Raw genomic sequence first — 23,394 nt, forward strand, 5'->3', positions numbered from 1 at the left:
GGTATTTTAAACATTTGTTTACATTTTCTTTAAGCCTTTTTTTTCTACATAAACTTTTTTCTGTGTTATTGAACTCAAACTTTGTTCATTCTAACACACTATAATTATTTCCTTAGGCCACTAAAATTTATTATACATGAATTTAATAATCGAATAACATTCTACATTGTGCAGATTTGTTCAACTTTCTTTTGCAAGGGTTGGGAAGTGAAATTCTTTCTTGTATGCGTGCATGCTTCATCCTTACCTTTAAAATATTTATAGACTTGTACCACTTGGTTTCAAATCGTTCCTCAAGACAGATGCCTGTAAATAATAACTGTATCATAGCACTGTAAATTATGAATACTTTTAAGGTTGTTATAAATTTGCCTGCTGCTTGCCAGGAGTTAGTGCCTCTTAGTGAGGGATCCAACCAGCTTGGTATAAGGTTGGGCTGGTTTGAATGGGAATGTCCCCCATAGGCTCACAGGTTTGAGTATTTGGCCCCTAGTTGGTGGGACTGTTTTGGGAATGACTAGGAGATGTGGCCTTGTTGGAGAAGGTGTGTCACTGGGGGCTTTGAGGTTTCTAAAGCTAAGGCCTGGCCCAGTCTCTCTCTCTGTCTTGGGCTTGTGGTTCAAGGGCTAGTTCTTAGCTGGTGCTCAAGTGCCATGCCTGCCTACCTGTCGCCATGCTCTCCCCGTGATGATAATGGACTCACTCTCCGAACCTGGAAGCAAGCCCCCCAATCAAATGCTTTCTTTTACAAGTTGCTTTGGTCATGGTGTCTCTTCACAGTGACAGAAAAGTAATTAAGATAATTATCGTCGTCAGTGTTCAGCACTTATTAAAGATTTTTTTTTTGTCCAGTTTAATAGGTTAAAAATTGAACCTCATGTTCACAAACCATTCAAAGTTTGGTGAAAGCCTGTCATCTATAAGTTTCTATAACAGGTACTTTTTTTTTAATCCCCATTTTCCTTTTTTTTTCTTTTTTTATTATTAAATTTTTTTTAATTCATTTTACGTATCAACCACAGATCCCCCTCTCCTCCCTCCTCCCGCCCCCAGCCTTCCCCCCAACTCACCCCCCATTTCCACTTCCTCCAAGGCAAGGCCTCCCAATGGAGTCAGTAGAGCCTGGTACACTCAGCTGAGGCAGGTCCAAGCCCCTCTCCCTGCACCAAGGCTGAACAAGGTGTCCCACTATAGGCACTGGGCTCCAAAAAGCCTGCTCATGCACCTGGGACAGATCCTGATCCCACTGCCAGGGGCCCCCTAAATAGTTCAAGCTAAATAACTGTCTCACCTATGCAGAGGGCCTAGTCCAGTTCCATGGGGGCTCCTCAGCTATTGGTCCACAGTTCAGGAGTTTCCATTAGTTTGACTGGCTATCTCTGTACATTTCCCCATCACGCTCTCCATATCTCTTGCTCACAGAATCACTCCTCTCTCTCATCGATGGGACTCCTGGAGCTTGGCCTGGTGCCCGGCTGTGGATCTCTGCATCTGCTTCCATCAGTTACTAGATGAAGGCTCTATGATGACAGTTAGGGTATTCGCCAATCTGAATACTGAAGTAGGTCAGTTCAGGCACCCTCTCCACTATTGCTAGCAGTCTAAGGTGGGGTCATCCTTGTGGATTCCTGGGAACTTCTCTAGTACCCTGTTTCTCCCTGTTCCCATGATGTCTCCACCTATCATGGTATCTCTTTCCTTGCTCTCCTACTCTGTCCCTGTTCCAGCTTGCATATCCTGTATAACAGGTACTTAATACCATTCTGAATACAAGGAGGAAAAAGGTATGTTTTGTTGGGGGTGGTGGCATGTGTCCATAATTCCAGTACTTGGGAGGTGGAGGCAGAAGGACTAGGAATTTGGCAACAGCATGGGACATGTATCCAGTTCCAGGCAAGCCTGTACTGTGGTCTCAAGACAAATGCAAAAATTAAAAATAAAAACAAGAAACAGACAAATAATAAGAACACCCAGCAATCAAACCAAACATAAAAGATAGGTTCTTAACCACAATGGATTAGAGTATAAGAATAATATTAGGTAGTAAGCATGAGCACTTACCCAACCTTGGGTGTTATGTTAGCTTTTTATGTAAAACATATTATTTCATTTTCAAAGGAACCATTGGGGAGAAGAAGCATGACCTGTTCGAATGAAAGCATGCCCCTTTGTGCTCCCATCAGCAACCATTAAATGCCACCATGAGAAGAGATGGCTTTAACAATGAGCTGGAAATGCCTTGTTCTCTGGCCTTAGGACATTCAGGGTGACAGCCCAGGAGTGTGTATTTTAGTAAATGCTCATGTGATTCTTGGGCATGTGGTTAGAAGTCCTAACTTTTGGCCCATCGGTGTAGTTATGGTTTGGAGATAGGAGCTGAATGACCACTGAACAAAGGATCTTTTTCATCAAGGGCAGGGAATTCTTTATCTAGCGGTGGAAAGTTATTTTGAGAGTGTCCAGCACCTAGTTTGGGTGGGAGGTTCTGACTCTCTGCATTCCTGTCTTATGAATAGCCATCACACCAAGTGAGGCTGGGACTCAACACATTTGGATGACATTTGTGCATCCAGTAAAACTTTCATGCCTCATGCTGCTCATCTTTTCTCAGCTTTATGCAATGCCCAAACCATACTGACTGAACAAACATATCAGCTCCCTGCAGCCTGGATGCTGAAGAGGTTTCAAATAGAGAACGTCTGATTCTGTCTCAAGAAAATGTCACTGTAACAGGAGGAACATGCATGTTTTTTTTTTCAACTAATTCAAACATATTCTGGTGCAAACTTCTCCAAATACTGTAGAAAACATGTGGAGGGTCCTTGAAATATTAAAATAGAAATAGTGTATCATACCCAAAAATATGAAACGAGTATATCAAAGACTTGGATACACTCCCATGTTCATTGCACCAGCGTTCACGATAGTTAAGAAATGACCATCAAGGGATAATGTGTCATACCTACATAAAATAATGTGATTAAGCCACAGATGTATGAAATTCTGTTATTTATGACACCATTGGTAGAAATGAAATCGTTATGTTAAATAAGCCATGCACAGAAAGATAAATACCATATTTTCGCTTATATATATAAGCTAAAATGTTAATTTGGAAATAGAAAGTACAACATCATGTACTTGATGTTTGGAAGGATATGGTGGTGGTAGGGGATAGAGAACAGTTAGTCAACACAGGAAAAAAGAAGAATGAGTGTCAGTGTTTTATAGTGTACCAGGGTCACTGTAGTTAGCAGTAATTTGTTATGTATTTCAAAATAACTAGAATAGAGAATTCCGAATGCTTCCAGCACAGAGAAATGAGTATTTGAGGCGATGGATATGTTAATTGGCTTGATTTAGCTATTACCCATTGTGTACATGAATCAAATTTCACAGTGTGCCTCATGGGTATGTACAATTACCATGTGTCAACTGACAAAACTCCACAAGTTCTACACAGGACATGCACTGGTCAGACTTTGAACTCCATAACACAAAATACTTGAGCAGAACAACTGGAGTGGGTGGGTGAATTTGATTTGGCTCATCAAGGTGACCAGAGAATGTCTGTGCTGTCTGACTTTTTCTGTTTCCCCTGTTTATTTTCATTTGGGCCTCAACCTATGGGATGGTGCCATTCATATTCAAACGAAGTCTTTCTTCCTTAGTTAATCCCTTTAAGACATACCCAGGGGAGTGCATCTTCTAGGCACTTCTCCATCCAATCGAGTTGACAGTCAAGGTTAAGCCTCACAGTAGCTGGAGGGGTCTAGGTAAATACTGTCCATACATTTCTTTCCCAGTCTCTCTCCCTTTCCTTTTCTGGCTTCCCTTGTCTCTCCTTCCTCATGTATCAAACGCCTGTCATGTACAAATCCCAGTGCTTTGTATTAGATATGTCAAGAGAAGTCTGGTTCCAAATCCAGTAGAGGACGGGGTATGGACCCTCCTGCTGTGGCAGCAGCATGCAAGTGCTGTCAGGACATAGGAAGCTGCATCCAACGTCTGGATGGCTTCAGTGAAAAAGTGCCATTTGAAAGGAACGTTGAACAGTCATGTAACAAGCCCCATGAGGAAAAGGACATTGGAAGCCAAAGAGACACTATGTCTAAAGATATTGAGATGTAAAGGAACAGAACGCCTTCTGTTCAGAGAACTGAATGTAGCTTGAAGCTGCTGCACAGTGTGCCTCTGAGTGTGGTGGGGCAGGATGGGGAGAACAGAGTGCTGAGACTGAAAAGATAATGGGGGAAGATAAGTCAGAACCTTTCATGTACTGTAAAGTGATTGAGGGATTTGAAGTGTGTGGTTAACCACACTTGTTTGCTCAAGTTTTATAGGCATAACACTTAAAGTCGAACATCTCATGAAGGCTGATAGACTTAGGCAAGTTAGGACTCTAGGGAGGAACTGAAATCAGATTTATGATTGAGGAAGAACACGGTGGAGCAGTGTGAGCAACCTCAGATGAGGACTGCCTTGGATGTAGTGGTGAATCTGGAAGCAGACTCCTTGAGCCAAGGTGGGAGTATCAGCAGGGGAAATCAACTTGAGAAACACCTAGAAGACAATCAATAGACCGTGGGCTAATTAGATGTTTGGGGAAGGAGGAGGAGAGAAGGAAAGGGAATTCCTAGAGTTCTGAGTCACGACTGGCTATGTAATGAATTATGCTGATTCCGGCGTTCCATTGTAGGCAACGTGTTTCGTTTTGACTTCTGATTAATTCTGACTCAGGAAGGGTCATAGAGGAAGTTGCTTTTGAAGAGTCCTTTTTGTTTTTTGTTTTTAAAATTTAGATTACACCTATTTACTTTGTGTGGGGGTGGGGTGGCGTGGGGTGGGGTGAGTGTATGGGTACACCCATATATGCCATACATGACACATGTGTTGAGGTCAGAGGACAGCTTGCAGAAGTTTCTCTCCTTCCACCACATGAGTCCTGGGGATTAAACTCAGGCTGTCAGCCTTGGTGGCAGGTACCTTTCTGGGCTGAGCCAACTGGCTGCTCCTGACGTCCCCACCTTTTCTTTCGAGACAGGGCCTCAATGTAAAGTCCAGGTAGGGCCGGGAGGTACTTGGGAAGCAGAGGCAGGCAAGTGGATCTCTGTGAGTTCAAGGCCAGCCTGGTCTACAGAGTGAGTTCCAGGACAGCCAGGGCTACACAGAGAAACCCTGTCTCGAAAAACAAAACAACAGCAACAAAAAGACCAGATTGCCTTGAAATTCATGATCTTCCTGCCTCAGCTTCCTGGTTGCTAGGATTGTTAGAGTGTGCTGCCTCATCGCCTGGCTCCCAATAGTACCTTTAAAGATTACTTAGACATGTTTTAATTTTTCCTGAGAGAAAGGACAGGGGTTGAAAAAACAAAAACAATTGCAAAGACAAGGCTGAACCCAGAAAACCTGCTTGAATAAAGTGTAGAGTTGGGCATCATGGAGCAGCCCCGGGAGAGCTGAATAGTTAGAGCCACAGACTAGGTGCAGTTCTGTCCAGTCTGATTCTGATTACACAAAAGGAGAGGAGGAAAAGTTACTGGATTGCCAGCAGTGCAGGAGAAGGCAAGACTCCCGTGCTGGTACATCACTGGCAGCCCTGAGATTCTGTTTTGGTTGTTGTTGTTGTTTTGAAATATGAATTAAACAATAAGGCCTCTATTACTACACACTCTAGAACAATACAAATGTCTTCCCAAGCATGAAAAACACCATGTGTAGAATCAATACTATCTATGAAAAACAGCAAGCAATCCAGGAAGATCTTTTATAGGGAGAGAGAGAGAGAGAGAGAGAGAGAGAGAGAGAGAGAGAGAGAGAGAGAGAGAGACAGAGAGAGAGAGACAGAGAGAGAGAGAGAGAGAGAGAGAGACAGAGAGAGAGAGAGAGAGACAGAGAGAGAGAGAGAGACAGAGAGAGAGAGAGACAGAGAGAGAGAGAGACAGAGAGAGAACTAAATTGACCTCACCAGGCCTGGGTCAAGAGAGACAGAGAGAGAACTAACTTAACCTCACCAGACCTGGGTCAAGTCCAAGTTCAAACCAGCAAAGGGGAAGTGTCTGTTATGAGAACCACCGTTCATGATTCTTTTCTATTTGAGGAGGGAGGGGGACATGAGATCAGCTTCTCTGAACACACTGCAGTGACGGATGCACACACTGGACCTACCAAGTAGCAGAAGTAGGGTGGCTCGTGTGACAGAAACTGGTAGTGATAACTCTGCCAACAGAGAGCACTGTGGCTCCGAACAGCTTCCCACACATGTGGCATACATGAACAATTTTTTTCTGAGTGGGTGTTGGAATGTACAAAGTTTGGCTCCTTTCAGTCAGCACCCTCCAAAGGCCTTAAGTGGCTAAAGGCCTTCTCATGTGGCCTGGCCACGTAGGCCTTTTTCCAGTATAAATGTTTTTGCATCGAATGGGGGTAGAATTATGTTTGAAGGTTTTCCCCACATTCTACGCACTTGTGAGACCTCTCTTTTCACGTGAAACTACTGGTACTGATTGTGACAGGATCTGGCGGTGAAGGTTTTCTCACACAGGTTGCACCTCATGGGGCTGCTCACCAGCTTTCATGTGCTGATACAGGCCCGAGCGGCTCACATAGGTTTTCCCATACTGCTTGCACTCAAAAAGCTTCTCTCCAGTGTGTACTGTTTGGTGAAGGATGCTGATGCCGCTGCCTTTAAAACACTTTCCACATTCCGCCGGGCGGTGGTGGCGCACGCCTTTAATCCCAGCACTCGGGAGACAGAGCCAGGCGGATCACTGTGAGTTCGAGGCCAGCCTGGGCTACCAAGTGAGTTCCAGGAAAGGCACAAAGCTACACAGAGAAACCCTGTCTCAGAAAACCAAAAAAAAAAAAAACCACTTTCCACATTCCTTGCACTCACAGGATCTTTCTCTATCTTGAACGGTGCCAAATGAAGGTAAACAGCATGAAGGCTTTCCCATACTTCTGCATTTGTAAGGCCTTTCTCCAGTGTGGATCCCTCTGGTGCAAAGTAACATCTTTGTGGTGGAAGATTTTCCCACATTCACTGCACCTGAAAAGATTCTATTCCTGTGTGCATCTTTTGGTGCTTCTTCAGTTGATAGAGATAACTGAACGCCTTCCCACACTCATTACACAGATGAGCTGTGACTCCATGGTGAATTTTTTTGATGACTGACTGAGGTTAAGTTCTCCTTGGGGGCATTCTCGCCTGTTCTGCAAGTGAAATGTCTCCTGTTAGAGTGAGTTATCAGGTGGCCGAGGGGAGTGAAGGCCTTCTGGAAGCCTGTCCCAGAGTCATTGCGTTTGAAGGACTTCTGTGTCCTCCATGATGTCCATGGGTGGGCTGGGGTAGGAAGGCTGATGATGCTTACTGGTTCTACACAGTTTTTCCTTGTTGGGGGATCCATAGTGCTGAAGGTCAGTGGGGTCTCTTGTCTTGTCGGGTTCTCCACACATACAGGGCTTCTCTGACACTTGTTCACAAGGAGTTTCCTCATCTTCCACTGCACGCCGACAACACAGAGAACTAGTTAGTGCAAAGTTTTTCATCATCACCTCACCATACAGGGTCTGGGTCACACTAAGGTGTTTCCATTCCTCTCCAGAGAAACACATGATCGATCACATCTTCAAACAGCACTAGGCTTTGACATGGCCTTTTACTCCTCCTGAGGTACCCTCCACTCATGGGGGTTGAGCCTTGGGATTCTTACAGGAACACTGAGATATTGTCTCTCCATCATGAAACAATTTGGTACCTTTACCTGATCTACAGTATCTACTATCATGGTTTTGTCTTTTTTGTTTTTTTTTTTTTTTGGGGGGGTGCATTGTAGGAAAACAACTTCAAAACACCATGCTAAGGAAATACCTTATTCTGTGTGGTTTAGAGTCAAACTTTAAAAGCCATATTGTGTGTGTGTGTGTGTGTGTGTGTGTGTATGTGTGTGTGTGTGTGTGTGTGTGTGTGTTTGATATGTATGTCCACATGTGTGTGTAGGTGTGTGTGCATATGTGATGTTGCATGTAGAGAAGTTGGAGGACAACTTTGTAGACTTGATTATATCTCCTTCTATCTTTACATGGGTCTGGGTATTGAACTTAGTTTGCCAAGAGTATACAGCAAGTGCCTTTCCCCACTGAGCAACCACACCAGCTCTAGAATCAACCTTTAATTAACACAAAATTATATCTAAATTTTCACCTGAACACAAAATAACAACACAAAAACTAGTTCAAAAATGAAAACTTAGATTACTTTTTTCCTGTGGGAATAAATGTAATTATTCTGAAATAAATAAACAAGTAGAGAAAATCATGAAAATAAAAGCAGCTGGAGATGAGGTCACGTTTCTGTTGTCTTTGTAGAACATCTGGAATCAGCAGGGTGTAGCTCTTGGCATGTAAACTTCTGTGGAAGACTGGATCCTCTGTGAGTCAGCTCTGTGAACAAGGGAAGAGCTGGGTTGAAGGAATATCAGAAGTACAATAATCTTAAGAGAGTGTCTTTACAGAGGAATATGGGATATTAAATGCTACACATTATGTAGCTATCAATATTCCATTGTGTAGCCATATAAAAGTTCATGAAATACATTGAGTTTAATGGATAATTACAGACACCCACTCACTACCTATCATGTGGTGTAAGAAAAAGAACAATGCCAAAGCAGCTTGAAAAAAGCAGCAGTGGTGGATGTGAACAAGCCCACCGCCGCCGCCGACATCAGAATGTAGTTTGGATATCAGATAAATACTGACTGAGCTGTGGAAATGGTGAGCAATGCATGAACCAGTGGACGGCAAGGTGACATTCATGGTATGGGTGCAGTTTGGTAAAAAAGAAGAAAGAGCAGGCACAAGTTGATGATTGTGGTGAATTCTGGGAGTATAGCTTCCCTGTTTTGAGCTGGGCAATCTGACAGTGGCTCCACTGGAGGTGGGTGTGTCAGGGAAGCCGGTGATACAGACGCAGAGAGAGCAGTGACCTGTAGCATCTCTATCCCGTCATCGTTGCAGAGCTCCTAAGAAGGTTTTCATCCCGGTCCTCCTGGCTCAAGTGACCGGTGGTGGCTCAGGGGGAGGACACACTCATCCTGGGGCATGATGTTTGTTGTCAAGGTCATTTTGCCACTGGTTAAAGAGTACTGGAGTGACTTTGGGAGATGACCATTTCTTCTCTGGTTTCTTTCTCCTTTATGCCCTTCTGAAGAATGCTTGTGGGGGTCTCAGTTCTGCTCTCTGAAAGTGGAGTTGGTTTGGATGTCTGTTAAGCAGTCACCAGGTCCTAGTACATGATTATCACTTCTGGCCTGTTGTCCAGGCTGGGCGTATTACAGTCTGCTTGCTTCGACTGAAAACTTTACATTGTAGTCCAAGCCCTTTAGTCAGTTACAACTTTTCCAGACCTGCTGTGTGGCAGAATCTCGTCTGCTTTGTGCCAGGGAGTCAGCAACCAACATGGCAGATGGAAGCTCTTTGGAGCTTTTAAAATCTGCAATTTAGTAACATCACACACACACACACACACACACACACACACACACACACACAGACAGACAGACAGACAGACACATACATATAGACACACAAATACACACAAAAAAACCACACAGACACACACTGGCACATATACACACAAACACACACAGAGACACACATAGATACATATACACACAGATACATACATACACAGATAGACACACAGACAGACAGGCAGACATGCACACACACCAAATAAAACTATCAGACGGAGAGAAGGGCTTCTAGAGATGAAAGGAGTGATGTGCTAGAAATGGCTTGGTAGCTGCTCCAGACTGTGGCAAGCAAAGCTGAGATCTGAATGATGTGGAGGGACCAACTGACCAAGATGTCTCTGAGAACTTACCAGTCAACGCTAAGTCCACTTTCCTCACAATAACAGATTCCATCTGAATGACATGGGCACACCCTCGATCCCACTTCATTCCTGCAGTAGTTTTTGGATACAGGGATTCTTACTCTGGTTTGTTTAGATGGGGGAGTCACTTCCAGATGATAACCTAACAAGTGGTAAACTAGGAGCATTACCTGTAAGTGTGTGCTGCCTTTCTCCAGCGCCCTCCTCCCCCTGTGGGTCCTGGGTCAGCATCCTGCACAGGGAGCAGGCTGTCTAGTTCGGTGGCAACCTCTGGTAATGGCCTGTCTGCACTCTTATTTTCTTATGACTCTTAGGTGTTGGGTTTTATTTTCTCTATTTCTCATACTTCCGGTATCAAATATGTCTATTTTTCCTCTCTTTACCCAGGCTACTTCTCACTAACTCAAATGATTCTCCTGTAATTCAATTCAATTCTGACTTTATCCAAAATTAGTTTCAAGCTCCATGGGCTTTATTCTCAGTCTGATAAGAGTGTCTCCAACCCAGGTGCTGGTCACAAGTATCAGGTCCCCAGGCTTCCCACCCTTAGGTCTGTCTTTGATACAATGTCACGTGGCTCCCATATGTCCCAAACATCTATGTTTGATAATGTACCAGAATGGTTCACAAAACTATGGAAAAAGTTGTACTTATTTATTAATATTTTTTGGTTATTATAAAGAATGAAAATGAATAGCCAGATGAAAATGTATGTGGGGTCTTGAAGGGTCCTTCCTCCGGTAGCTTCTGTCCTCATTGAGTTGAGGTGTGAGACCCTCTTGGTACTTCCATGTGACTGCCAATCTGAAGCTCTCTGATGCTATCATTTGGGTACTTATGGAGGTGGCACTACATAGAGAAGATTGGCTTTGTATCCACTCTCTAGCCTTTCCTCCTTCCCCTGAGACTGGAGGTGGGACCAGAAATTCCAACCCTTTGGCCACCAGTTCGCACACTGAAGCTCCCCTGAAGTAACCACAGCATTTCCTGAAGCCTACATTCATATCTCAGTGAAAGGGGCCCAACCAGAATAAAAGCATACACTGTGATCGTTTGGGAAATCTCTAGAGTTTTGGTTGTTTGTGTCGGGAACTGGGAAGAAAGATCAAATGTATTTCCTGTTATGCTAAGGACATGCCCAGCAAGTGATGTTTTGATTTCAGCATGACAGGAAAGCCTAGAAAATACCTCTTGCCCAGCACTGCCAGACCAAGAGATTAGGACGCTGTCTGCAGAAACCATCGTCGTCGTCGGTTTGGGTGGCCGTTGGGTGGAGTGCCTCTTGCTGATTTCTCCACACTCTGCAGTCTGAAGCTTGTGAAAACCTGTTTAAGGGGAACTTAGAACTTGTCCAGGCAGTGCACTCATTAGCTCAGTTGTGAACAATCAGCAAGTGTTCAATCCCTGTCTGGGTGACACCTTCTAATGACAGTATCAGAGGGCTGAGGAGGAGGAGGGCCAATCTTTATGAGAGGCAGGCTTGTTAGGTAGAAAGAATTTTAATTAAGAGGGATTTGAATCTGGTACCTACCAGCTGGGTGACTCTAGGTACATCCCTTGGCCTCTCTGAACCTCATCTTCCTTATTCTGACCCATGGCTGATGAGACTTTCTGTGTAGAGTTATGAGGGTGGAAGATATTTGGGAAAGTATGTATTTAGAGTGATGGAAACAGAAGAAGTTATTATTCACAGAAGCTGTGTTTTCATCTTTAGCCCACGTTTAGGTGAACAATCATCCACAGGTAAGGCTGTTACCACCTTGTCTGCTGCCAAAGGGTTGGACGGATTGCTTTCTGGACAGCTAAATGGGGAGACAAGGAAGAGTCTTCATAGCCCTGGATGACAGAAACCCTGGCTAAGAACAGGAAATGGAGTAATTAAAAGAAACGAAAGCCCCAAACACACGCACCTGTCCTGTCCTCTTTATAGTCGGGATATTCCCTTGATCTAATGCAATGACCTCTTGATATAAGGCCGTGACCTCTGCTCCTGATGGCTTCAGGATGCTAAATTTAGGGCAACTACAAAAGGCCCACCCATGGCTGTGGACCAGAAAAGATCTAGGTGTAGTTTGTAAGTGAAGTTTCCTTTGGGTAGCCATTAGATGAAGTAATAGCTACATCTTAGAACCCTAAATCCTTCCTAACCTAAAGTTATCTCTTCTTCCCATCTCCTCCCCTTTCCTCTCCTCTCCTCTCCCCTCCCCTTCCCTCCCTTGCATTCACCTCCCTTCTCCTCTCCTCTTCTCTCCCTTCCCCTCTTCTCCCCTTCTCTCCCTCCCTTCCACCCCTCTCCTCCTTTTATCTGCCTTTCTCTCCCTCCCTCCCTCCCTCCTTTTGTCCCTCCCTCCTTCCAGGGTCTTACTATACAGTACAGGCTTTGAACTCACTGCATAGCTCAGGCTGTCTTTGAACTCTTGATCCTCCTACCTCACATCCAAGGGCTGGGATTACAGGTGTGTGCTTTCATGCTCAGCTTCAGAGTTGCATTTTTAAACTGTGCACAACATTCCTATCATACCGTAAACTGTCATTCTGTCCTTAAGTGTCCTCCATGTTTCCAGACCCAGCACCTTCTTTGAAGGTTCGTTCCTCCACCTGAAGACCCTTCTCTTAGCCTCCTTTCCCAGTTACTGAAATTCTACCAGTTACTTCCAAGTCAATTTCAAGTAGCCATTCTCCTTCAAGGCTTATGCTAATTATCATTGTGGTAGGATCTTTCATCATTTGAAACTAATTTTGCCTTTTGTGCATTTCATATGACACTTAATATACTTTTTTTTGTCCTGAATTATAGCTATTTTAAAATTCATCCTCTCTCCTGCTAGACCTTTGAGGGTGATAGATTTATCTTTGGCATACATACCTTACCCATGGCCCTAGACGTAGTAGACAATTTTAATTGAACTAGAGTAAGACTTTCTCCTGGAGAGTACAACATGAAAATGCTTTGATGAGGTTTCCTTGGTTTTGGTGCTTGGCAGAAGTGCTGTTCTTTTGTTTTGTTCAGTAATCTTGTGATGGGGAGCTATGACCAGATAGAGTTGAGAACCAGGGACATGCCACGTCCCAAATAGAGAAGTGAAATTAGGTTAAATGAAATTCCGAGTAGCTTGGGGAGACTGAAGCTGCCATGGGGGCATGGAATTCAAGGAACTAGAAACAGTGTTCTTGGGTGGGATCGGGTGAGACAGAGGAGGAGCAGCCTAGGTGAGGTCAGACATGCAGGCAGGAAGAGGAAACCATGTGGGCATTTGGCTTCCTCAGCACCTCAGTTTCCTGATCTGTTGGACTGTATTGTAACCACTACCAAGCATGGTGTGTGCATCAGCTGACCCTTGTCACAGTACTGAAGTACCTGAGGCAGGCTGTTGATAACCAAAAACCAATTAACAAAAACCCAAAGCAAATCAAACCAAAAACCAACCAACCAACCAGGTTTATTTGGTTCATAGTTTTGGTGGTTGAAATAATAGCCTCAGGAGAGGCCGTATGGCAGGTATCAGGGTTGTGCATGGAAGGGAAGGCTTGCATCTCCCAGTGAAGTGCTAACCAGGTCTAACCTGGCTTAGGAATGAAATCAAATGAGACTGGTAACCCAGGGTGGTGTGGCCACAGACGAGGCTCACAGCTGATACGGGAAGCCAGAGAGTATTCTGGGCTCAGGCTCAGGCTGCTGTAACAACTTGCTGTTTCCATCACTCCAGATAAGCAGGTTTCTCTTCTGAGCCATGTCTGTGATGATATAGGGATGCTCACTACTTTCCACCCCTTAAAGGCTCCCGTATCTCCCAAAACTTCCACCTAGAAATCAAACTCTGGTCACACAAACCCTTAGGGGAGAAAAAAAAAAAACCTATATCCAAATCATAGCAGTAGTCAGTATTGTGTATGTATCCTTTCCTTCTGTAGAGTCCTAACTGAAAACATCCCAGTTCTCTGGCACTGAGAATGCCATCATAGGCAGTGGAAGCTAAAGAATTTCAGTTAGGTGGGGGAAAATGAAATGTCCACAGTGTGGGTTTTGAACAGTGGCACTGTTTTCCACTGTGAGGGATAGGAGGGTTGTCCTCCTCAGCATGGATGCTTCCCACAATTCCTGGCTTTTGGAACCTATATTCCAGAAGCAACATTCACCAAGTTGAGAGTGACCATGTCCTCTGGAAAACAAAATCAGACTGGATGGGTGCTGTGGATTGTTCTGTATGCTGTGAATATGTGTTGCTCTGATTGGCTGATAAATAAAATGCTGATTGGCCAGTAGCCAGACAGGAAGTATAGGCAGGATAAGCAGACAAGGAGAATCTGGGAAGAGGAAGGCTGAGTCAGGAGATGGCAGCCCACTGTCCAGAGCAGCATGTAATGGCACACAGGTAAAGCCACAGAACACATGGCAACATACAGATGAACAGAAATGAGCTGAGTTTAAGAGCTAGTCAGGCGTAAGCTTGAGCTAATGGTCGAGCAGTTTTAATTAATATAAGCCTCTGTGTGTTTGCTTGGGTCTGAGCAGCTGTGGACCAGGTGGGACACAGAAAAACTTTCAGCTACTGATGGGAATCATTGGCTCTCAGGGTGAGCGGAGAAGACACTCTTCAATCAGTGAGAGTGAAAACAGGACCTGACTGACATGTGGCCATGGCTTAGGGAAAAGAAAGCCTGGCGAGGACCACAGGAAGTGGGAGAGGCACTTGTTCCCTTAAAGGGCATCTCTTCTCATTCCGGATGGTTCTTTTTGCCCATTTCTTCCTAAGAACCCAGGAATTTATAATTAGACTGTCTATAATCTTTGGTTCATGACATATTTACGTTATTTGTTCATGTACTGCCTTAACTTAGTGATGAACCCACCACCTTATATAGTGTTTTGTCATCAAGGCTGCCCTTGAATTTATGATCCTCCTTCCTCAGCTCCCTGAGCACTGGGATTGCAGACATGTAAAGTGAACAGCCTGAGTGCTGTTTCCTTTAGGAACTGTATTTTGCATCATCCGACATAATACTCACTGTCTTGCCTATGAGTTCATTACCCCCTTTAAAATGAATTTGTTTTAAAGTGTATAAAAAAGTTATGATGCCGTTGTAATCCTTTGCACCTGCTTTTTCTACTGTTTTTCTCACTAAAAGTTCGCATGCATGATGTATGACTGAAATCCCACAGTGTAGGCAGACTGCAACACAACATCCCCACTCATTAGACAGTTTGGGTTATTTCGTGCATATCTTGTTGTGATCTCCAGCTGAGTCTCACAGTGTAAGAATCTGGGGATAATATTTTCACAATTTTGGGTGTACTTCAAAAGACAGTGTCTGCATAATAATTTTTATGTGAAAATAACTGGGGGACCAATTTAAAGTCTGAAGACTATTTACCAATTCAGCAGCAACAGGAATAACAGCAACAACAACAAAAACCCCTCCCGCTTCCTCACCCCCACTCCAAATTCCTGGGTTAGGGTACTTGGTGAGAATTTCTTACTTGAATCTGAACTTCAGATTAGCTTAGAAGCCTGTGGGATTCTCCCTTTGTCTAAGAGTAGCAAATGAGACATTACCAGGACAGAATTTTTGTAGGTCCTAGAGCAGAAGCGAGGAGAAAATCACAGACACTTAACACGGTCTACTACAACACGTGCAAATTACAGTGAAGCATTCTTTTCACACCCAACGTTTGGAAATAGGGGAAAGAGATTATCTTCAGGGAGGTAAAGTCTTAAAAATTTGATTTTTTAAAAAAGCTTTCAAATGCTTAATGAAGTCTGCAGAGAGATGCAAAGGTGTCTAGGCTAGCATGATTTGACTGTAATATGATTGAATGAATTAATGTGTTTAAAGGAAACACATAATGATCAGTCTGAGGGATGGTAGTAGAAAGATTCCAGAGCCCATTTTAAGAACCATGTTTGCACTGGACTCCAGACACAGGAAAATCCTGACTGTGGAAATGGTGCTATTGGAAAGCGACATGTTCTTGGTGTTAACACACCTTTTTTCCTGGTGGGCATGACAGCTGTGTTTATTGCCCTCTTTTGGCATGCTCAGCTTCTGAAATCTGCTGATCTTGAGCCCTCCTATGAGGGGTCAGTGTGCTGGAAGGTCCCGGGACTCCTAGGCTGAGGGCTACCTTGAGGACTTGTTGGGGTCTTACAGGACGACATCACACGGGGAAGATTCTTTGGAGATAGCTACTGTCCTGTTCCAGATGTCACTCTCACTTACACCTTCATGTTTTTTTGTCATCACAATCCTGCATTGACCAAGTCTTTGACTGTGTCAGGCCCACAGATATGTTTCTGAGGGTGAACTCCAGACGATCAGCTTGAGGTGGCCTCATGAACTTTCTAGAGCAGGGTCTTGCCCCTGTGAGGTGTGTGTATGTGTTTCTGTGTTTCTGTGAGGAAGAGTGCATGGGTGGGAGGTTAAGGAGAGCAATGCAGTGCTGTTCTGTGATGCCTGGAGCCTGCCATGAGTTGATTATTGTATAGCATTCTTTGGACATTTTTCTAATGTTAGTTTTTGGCTCATCAATCTCTTTCTGTGAGAGGTAACAGCAGTTGGGGAATTGGGGGGTAACAGAACAACTGCTTCAAGCATATCCAGAGATGTGGCAGACACTCCATAACATAAGAAGCAAAGTGGTACCAGATGACGATGATGGTACCATGCTAACCTTTACAACTTACACCCCTGTCTGTCAATAGCTCTGGTCATACAATATTTACTTCAAGTCAGTGAAATTAACTTATTTCAACAAGCAACAATTGAACATGCCTTGTGCACAATTTTTGACCCTTTCTACAGAAAATTTAACAGTGTATTACAGATCATGAGCCACTCAGGGAAGTGGCAGTGTCCTCCAGAGGGGGTCCAGGGTAGCCTAAGAGAGATGGATGGGGTTGGCTCGCCAGCATCACTGTCTACTCCTGTTATTCTGGGGTTAGTGATGGCACTAACAATAGGGCCCAGGACCGCATTTGGATGATAAGGGGGTGGGCCACCCGATGTGGATCTCTTTGCTTAACCTTACAGTTCTGTCTCTTCCCTCCTGTAACCTAGTAAGTGTCTAGAGACTAGAGACATTGTTTCACATCTGTCATGGTCCACATGTCTGCTATTTGGATAACACTTAACAAACTTGTTACATTAAGTCAAACTGAAATTAAGGACAGAGAAAGAAGGGACCGATTAGAAACAGCAGTTCACCCTATTTACTGTGTGTTGCAGAATCAGATTTGAGTTGTGTTGGGCCTTGTGCCTTGGGAAATACATTTAATTTTTTTTAACTATGTAAGAGGATATTTATAAAGTGCTTAGAGAGAGACTTGAAGATGCCCAAGAATTGTTAGCTGCAGCAGTGTGATCTCAGTAATTATTAGTTACAGGTAAAAAAAATTATGTATGATAACTTTGAACTTGAGCTTTCTTAACTAGAGAAGGAAGATACTAATTTCTGCTTACTCTCTTGATAATGAACATGAGGACACTTTCAAACACTAACAGAGAGGTAGGCACATTGGCACAGAGTAACTCATAAAAATGACACAGGGCTCCACTGCCAATATAAGAAAACATCTAAACACTACTTTTAGAAAGTGATAGAATGACGAGTCTGGGGAGTAGAAGCTGATCTATGCAAAGCTGTGGACCAGGAGAAGACATGGGAAGGACTCAGGGAGGCACATCGGTTAGAGTGGGATTAATAAGCATGGCTGCAGGTTGGATGTGGAGCCGAGCTGGTCCGGTCTTGGCAGCTGGAAAGCAGTAGCTTGAGCTTCCACAGAGAGGGAGGTACCACTTCAGGATAGATGTCTACCCTGTAAAATGAATTAAGAGCACTTCAGAAAAGTCATACTGAATTGGATAACGTGGACAGTTGCCCTTCATCTCCCATGACTGCACTAGTGTGCTAGGAAGGAATCTAGTAATTACACACTGGAGTACCTTGCAGCCAAGAGTCATAGACCCTCCTCTGTTGATGTAGTCTTCATCACGCGAGATAGAGAAGTTGGTGATGTCAAGTTTGATGTTTCTGGGAGCCCGTTTTCAGGTTCCTCATGGCTTTACCCAGCAGGTCCTCATAGAGAGGATGATTAGGACCATGGCCTGAGTGCAGGTGTCTGAGATGGTTTGCACTTGGCTGTGCTGGGGGGGAGGTCTTTTGCTCCACCCCTCAGTGTTTCTATAAATGCCTTAGGGCAGAGACAGTCATGGCCTGTTGGAATAGGTTCCAGGCCCTCTCGAGACTAACCTTATTTTCTATCTGTTCATCTCCATAATCTAAATCCTTCTATCTAATATTTCCTGCTGCTTGTACTCAAGAAAACTCTGGGGAACTGTGGGGTTGGTGGGTAAACACCCCACAGATGTTCAGTGCAGTTGTTACCTTAAGACACAGACTAGCAGAAGTACAGTGGTTAACACTAGGAATTCTTGGATCTAATTACCTGTAAATCAGGGCCTAGGGTTTCATGTCTGTGTTGGGGCTATTGGGACCAAGTCATAGTAATGTTATCAGGGGCATCATCATCATCATCATCATCATCATCATCAACATCACCACCACCACCACCACCACTTCCCCCACCATCAACATCACCACCACCACCACCACCACCATCTTCATCTTCATCATCATCATCATCATCATCATCAAAGCAGCAGTGGGAGAGATTCGGATGTAGACTTACACATGTTCAGTTATTTCCACCCTACAGTAACTTTGTGCTATCACTGTCCCATTTTTGTGGGTGACAGAGGGATTGCATAACTTATTAATATCCACATGCCTAGCAAATGGCAACACTGATTTCTGAAAATGAAGTGCCTCAGTCAGTCCTGTTGTGCTTCTACCCAGCACACTCCCTCGCTCTCCATTTCAGCCATTGTAACAAGCGTGAGTTCTACCTTGACTTTGTGGCATACAGTTGTGGGTCCAAGGCCACTCGCTTCTAGTAGTGCTTTTCTATTCTGCCCCAGATGGTTCTCAAAAGGAAGTTTGTCTAGATTATCAAATACCAGAGATGAGATCCCTCTTTTAATGTGTGTTTTTCAGGGTGGAGTAATCATCCTTCACAGCATGGAAGAGCTGCTTAACAACCACATGATCTCCACGGCATTTCCTTTTGGGTAGAAAATCCTTTTGTTACTGAACAAGGGAGTCGGAGCAAACAGCAGAACCACAAAGCAAGTTGGCCACTAATCCCCTGTGGTCAAATTCCTTCATTAAATACTGCTCTAAATTCAAGTCCTGTTTCCTGCTTCAACCACTCTTGAGGCTGCTAACCCCGAAGTCATTGGTATCATGTGGCTACTGTCATCTGCTAGTATCCACAGCTTGTCACATGGCTGTGGTCATGCTTATAACAATTGTGAATCAAATTCTAGGTGTGGTAGCTGACAGACTTGGGCTTGCCCAAGACTTAGCCCCAGAGCTTCTAGATGTGTGGCTTTGGACAAGACAGTATATCCGCTGTCTTGAGCTCCTTTGCATTATTTGTTCAATGAGGGGAGTATTATCTCATTTTAGGAATGACACAGGAGTAGGGGTGACTGGGGAGACTTAAGATCATATCTTTGAGCACCCAGGATAATGTGTAGCCCAGGGTAGCTTGGTGATTTGACATTGCCTTTCCTGGTTGAAAGGTTCCTTCTTGGAGGTCAGGAATCACATCTGAAACTTCTTGGTCAGGAATCTGACTTCATTCTTTCTACCCTCTCTCCTCCCATGCCTGTCTTCCCTCACCAGACCATTCACTCCCTACCTCCATTTCATCCCTAAAAGTAGTGTTTGTTCCAAGTTTGACCAACACTTGGAATCCTTTTTGTTCTATTTCAGGAAATATTTGGCTACCGGACTCAAGGCTGTCGGAAAGCTCTCTGTCTCATTGGATCCATCTTCTCTCTCGGAATCCTCCCTTTGGTGTTTTACTGGAGACCAGCTTGGCATGTGTGGGCAAATTGTGTCCCATGTTCCCTGCAAGAAGCAGATGTTGTGTTGCTGAAGACAACTGTAAGTATACATCTGTTTTTGTAGATCGTGTCCCTTTTTTTGGATACTGGGTTTTAAGATGTCTCCCAGGCAGGTGGTATATGGGAAGGCTCCTCCATCACTGTATACCTGCCCAGAACCCAGAAATTTGTCTACAACAGGATTTCTTAAGGATAATTACTTCACAGGGTAGTCCCTTTAAAATTGTGACTGTAGCAAATGTTAGAGCCAACATGTTGATTTACATGTTGATTGCTGAAGTAGTGGGTAGTGTAGAGTAGTTAAGGCAAGGCTACAAGCCACTAATTCCAAATTCCTACCGACCCTTGACTTTAAGCCTGGCACATAGATGCTTCTGGCCTTCACAGGAATGACTCTGGAAAAGGGACAAGGGAGTTTGAGAGATGAGGAGCATCCCACTGAAGAAGCTGCTGTCTCCCTGTGCTGATGAGGAGAACCATGGATTTTGATATGCTTGTGTCCTGTTCTGCAGAAATACTAGGGCATAAAATGCAACCATTTTGTCACTGAGGTCATTGCCAATCTACTATTTCAAGGCTGTGGCATCAGGTGAGGCTCTCCAAGCTTAGTTTCATGTCACTTCCTTGTGGCACTCATGGCACTGAGACCACATACATCATCCCCCCCCCCCACAGGAAAGCCAGGTCCAGAAGGGGAGGGGCTTTCTTATACATTAACTGATACAGTCTCAGTTCCAGCATTTGTACTGATAGGTGACTGATAGGTGGACATGGTACTCCTATTGAGAGAATGAAGTGACAGTCTCTTGGAGGATTCTTTCCTGACTAACCCTGTTATTCTAACAAGGCATTGGCACAAATGACCTGTGACAACAACCAATTTTGATAAATCAACTTCTATTGTAGTGGTTCTTAACCTCATGCCTTTAATACAGTTCTTTGTGTGTGGTGAGCCCCCAACCATAAAATTATTTTTGTTGATACTTCATCACTGTAATTTTGCTACTGTTATGAACTGTAATGTAAATACCTGTTATGCAGGATACCTGATATGTTACCCCTGTGAAAAGATCATTAGACTTCCAAAGGGTTGCTACCCACAGGTTGAGAACTGTAACATGAATCTTTTTTAAATCATATCTGATATCCATAAATCTTTTTTTTGTTTTTATTTTATTTTATTTTATTTTACAATACAATTCAGTTCTACATATCAGCCATGGATTCCCTTGTTCTCCCCCCTCCCACCCCCTCCCTTTCCCCCTAGCCCAACTCCCATTCCCACCTCCTCCAGGGCAAAGCCTCCCCCGAGGACTGAGATCAACCTGGTAGACTCAGTCCAGGCAGGTCCAGTCCCCTCCTCCCAGGCCGAGCCAAGCGACCCTGCATAAGCCCCAGGTTTCAAACAGCCAACTCATGCCATGAGCACAGGACCCGGTCCCACTGCCTGGATGCCTCCCAAACAGATCAAGCCAATCAACTGTCTCACCCATTCAGAGGGCCTGATCCAGTTGGGGGCCCCTCAGCCATTGGTTCATAGTTCATGTGTTTTCATTCGTTTGGCTATTTGTCCCTGTGCTTTATCCAACCTTGGTTTCAACAATTCTTGCTCATATAAACCCTCCTCTTTCTCGCTAATTGGACTCCCGGAGCTCCACCTGGGGCCTAGCCGTGGATCTCTGCATCCAGATCCCTCAGTCATTGGATGGGGTTTCTAGCACGACAATTAGGGTGTTTGGCCATCCCATCACCAGAGTAGGTCAGTTCGGGCTGTCTCTCGACCATTGCCAGCAGTCTGTTGTGGGGGTATCTTTGTGGATTTCTGTGGGCCTCTCTAGCACTTTGCTTCTTCCTATTCTCATGTGGTCTTCATTTACCATGGTCTCCTATTCCTTGTTCTCCCTCTCTGTTCTTGATCCAGTTGGGATCTCCCGCTCACCCAAGCTCTCTTTCCCTCAACCCTCGCCCTTCATTACCCCCACTCATGTCCAGGCTGTTCATGTAGATCTCATCCATTTCTCCATCATTGGGCAATCCCCGTGTCTTTCTTGGGCTCCTGTTTTCCAGGTAGCCTCCCTGGTGATATGAGTAGCAGTCCAGTCATCCTTGTTCCACATCTAGTATCCTCCTATGAGTGAGTACATACCATGTTTGTCTTTCTGAGTCTGGGTTACCTCACTCAGGATGATTTTTTCTAGATCCATCCATTTTGTAACATGAATCTTAAAAGGTCTTATTAATGGAAAAAACCTGGAGTCAGATACTGGGGTGAAAACAGAAAGATCAGAGAGACAGAACAAGCCACAGCCAACCTCACCTCATCAACTCCTCAGCCGATCCTGTTTCCATGAATCCTTAGACTGAAGGCCTCTGAGTCCTTATCCCTGAGGTTCTCAGTTGAACTGCTGCTAAAGGCCTCTAGTTCCTGGTTCTCATGCCTTATATACTTTTCTGCTTCCTGTCATCACTTCCTGGGATTAAAGGCCTGTGTCCTTCCTAAGCAAAGACATGAGATCTCAAGTGTTGAGATTAAAGGTGTGTTCCCAGTGTGGCCTTGAACCCACAGATCCAGACAGATCTCTGCCTCCCGAGTGACAGGATTAAAGGTGTGTGCCACCACTGCCCGGCCTTTATGTCTAATTTAGTGGCTTTCTCTGTTCTCTGTTCCCCAGATAAGTTTATTAGGATGCACAATATATTGGGGGGGGCACAATATATCACCACAGAGAACTGCTGCTCTTATGGGAGTGTAACACATTTTTATTTGTGCCAATCTTTCTAGATAAATATTTTATCTATGCAGCAAGAGAGAAGAGCAGCCCATTTGACAGCTGGTCAGTCAGAATCAAACAGCTCCCTGCCTCCTAATGAAACCAACAAAACAAAACAAAAACACCCAAACATGCCACATTGAAACCTGCTACCCAACACAGCTTGAGCTAACCTTTCATTAACCTCGGAGTCCAACCAAGTTTGTCTTTATTGGCTTGTGTTATAGAAACCAGCCTCGTCCTTTAACTGGATCCTGGTGTCTTCAAATCACTACATGATACGTGAGTGGTAGCTTAGGGACCAGCTCACAGGTTCGACTATAATCTAGCTAGATATTCTCGAAGAATACACTTCTAGACTTGAAGAGATCCAGAGGCTGTTGTGTAGTAAGTAGGACTAATTGGTATTAAACTGGAGCTTTACCTCAAGGCTCACATCATGAAGACTTGCAGAATGTTCAGGAGAGAAAAGTGCCAGGCACTTACCATTGGGCATTTGATGGATTAGAAAGTAGAGCCCCAGAAACAGGGTAGACTGTACCTAAAGTCACAGAAAGGGAGACAGGATGAAGTCCTCTGTATCCTAGGCCCTCATCCAGGGATGCTCCCACTACACTGCACTTAGACCACTTCTGTTCCCATCTCACTTGGCATCAGAATGACCTAAGGGCCTGCGGAAACAGATTGCAAGCTCCAACCCTCAACCCCTCAGAGCTGCCAATCTATAGTGTTTGGGTTGAGGCCCAAGAATGTGTG

General features: G+C 44.3%; 1 protein-coding gene across 2 annotated transcripts in view; it reads left to right on the forward strand.

Moving 5' to 3' along the window:
• Positions 1-23,394, forward strand: part of Atp13a4 (ATPase 13A4) — a 125,496-nt gene that overhangs the window by 27,713 nt on the left and 74,389 nt on the right. For both annotated transcript variants that reach the window (XM_059277258.1, XM_059277259.1), the window contains exon 2: positions 19,734-19,907. In XM_059277258.1, coding sequence (XP_059133241.1) covers positions 19,734-19,907 — 174 coding nt within the window. The remainder of the gene's footprint in view (positions 1-19,733; positions 19,908-23,394) is intronic.

This window comes from Peromyscus eremicus, chromosome 12 (assembly GCF_949786415.1).
Source record: "Peromyscus eremicus chromosome 12, PerEre_H2_v1, whole genome shotgun sequence".
NCBI lineage: Eukaryota > Metazoa > Chordata > Mammalia > Rodentia > Cricetidae > Peromyscus > Peromyscus eremicus.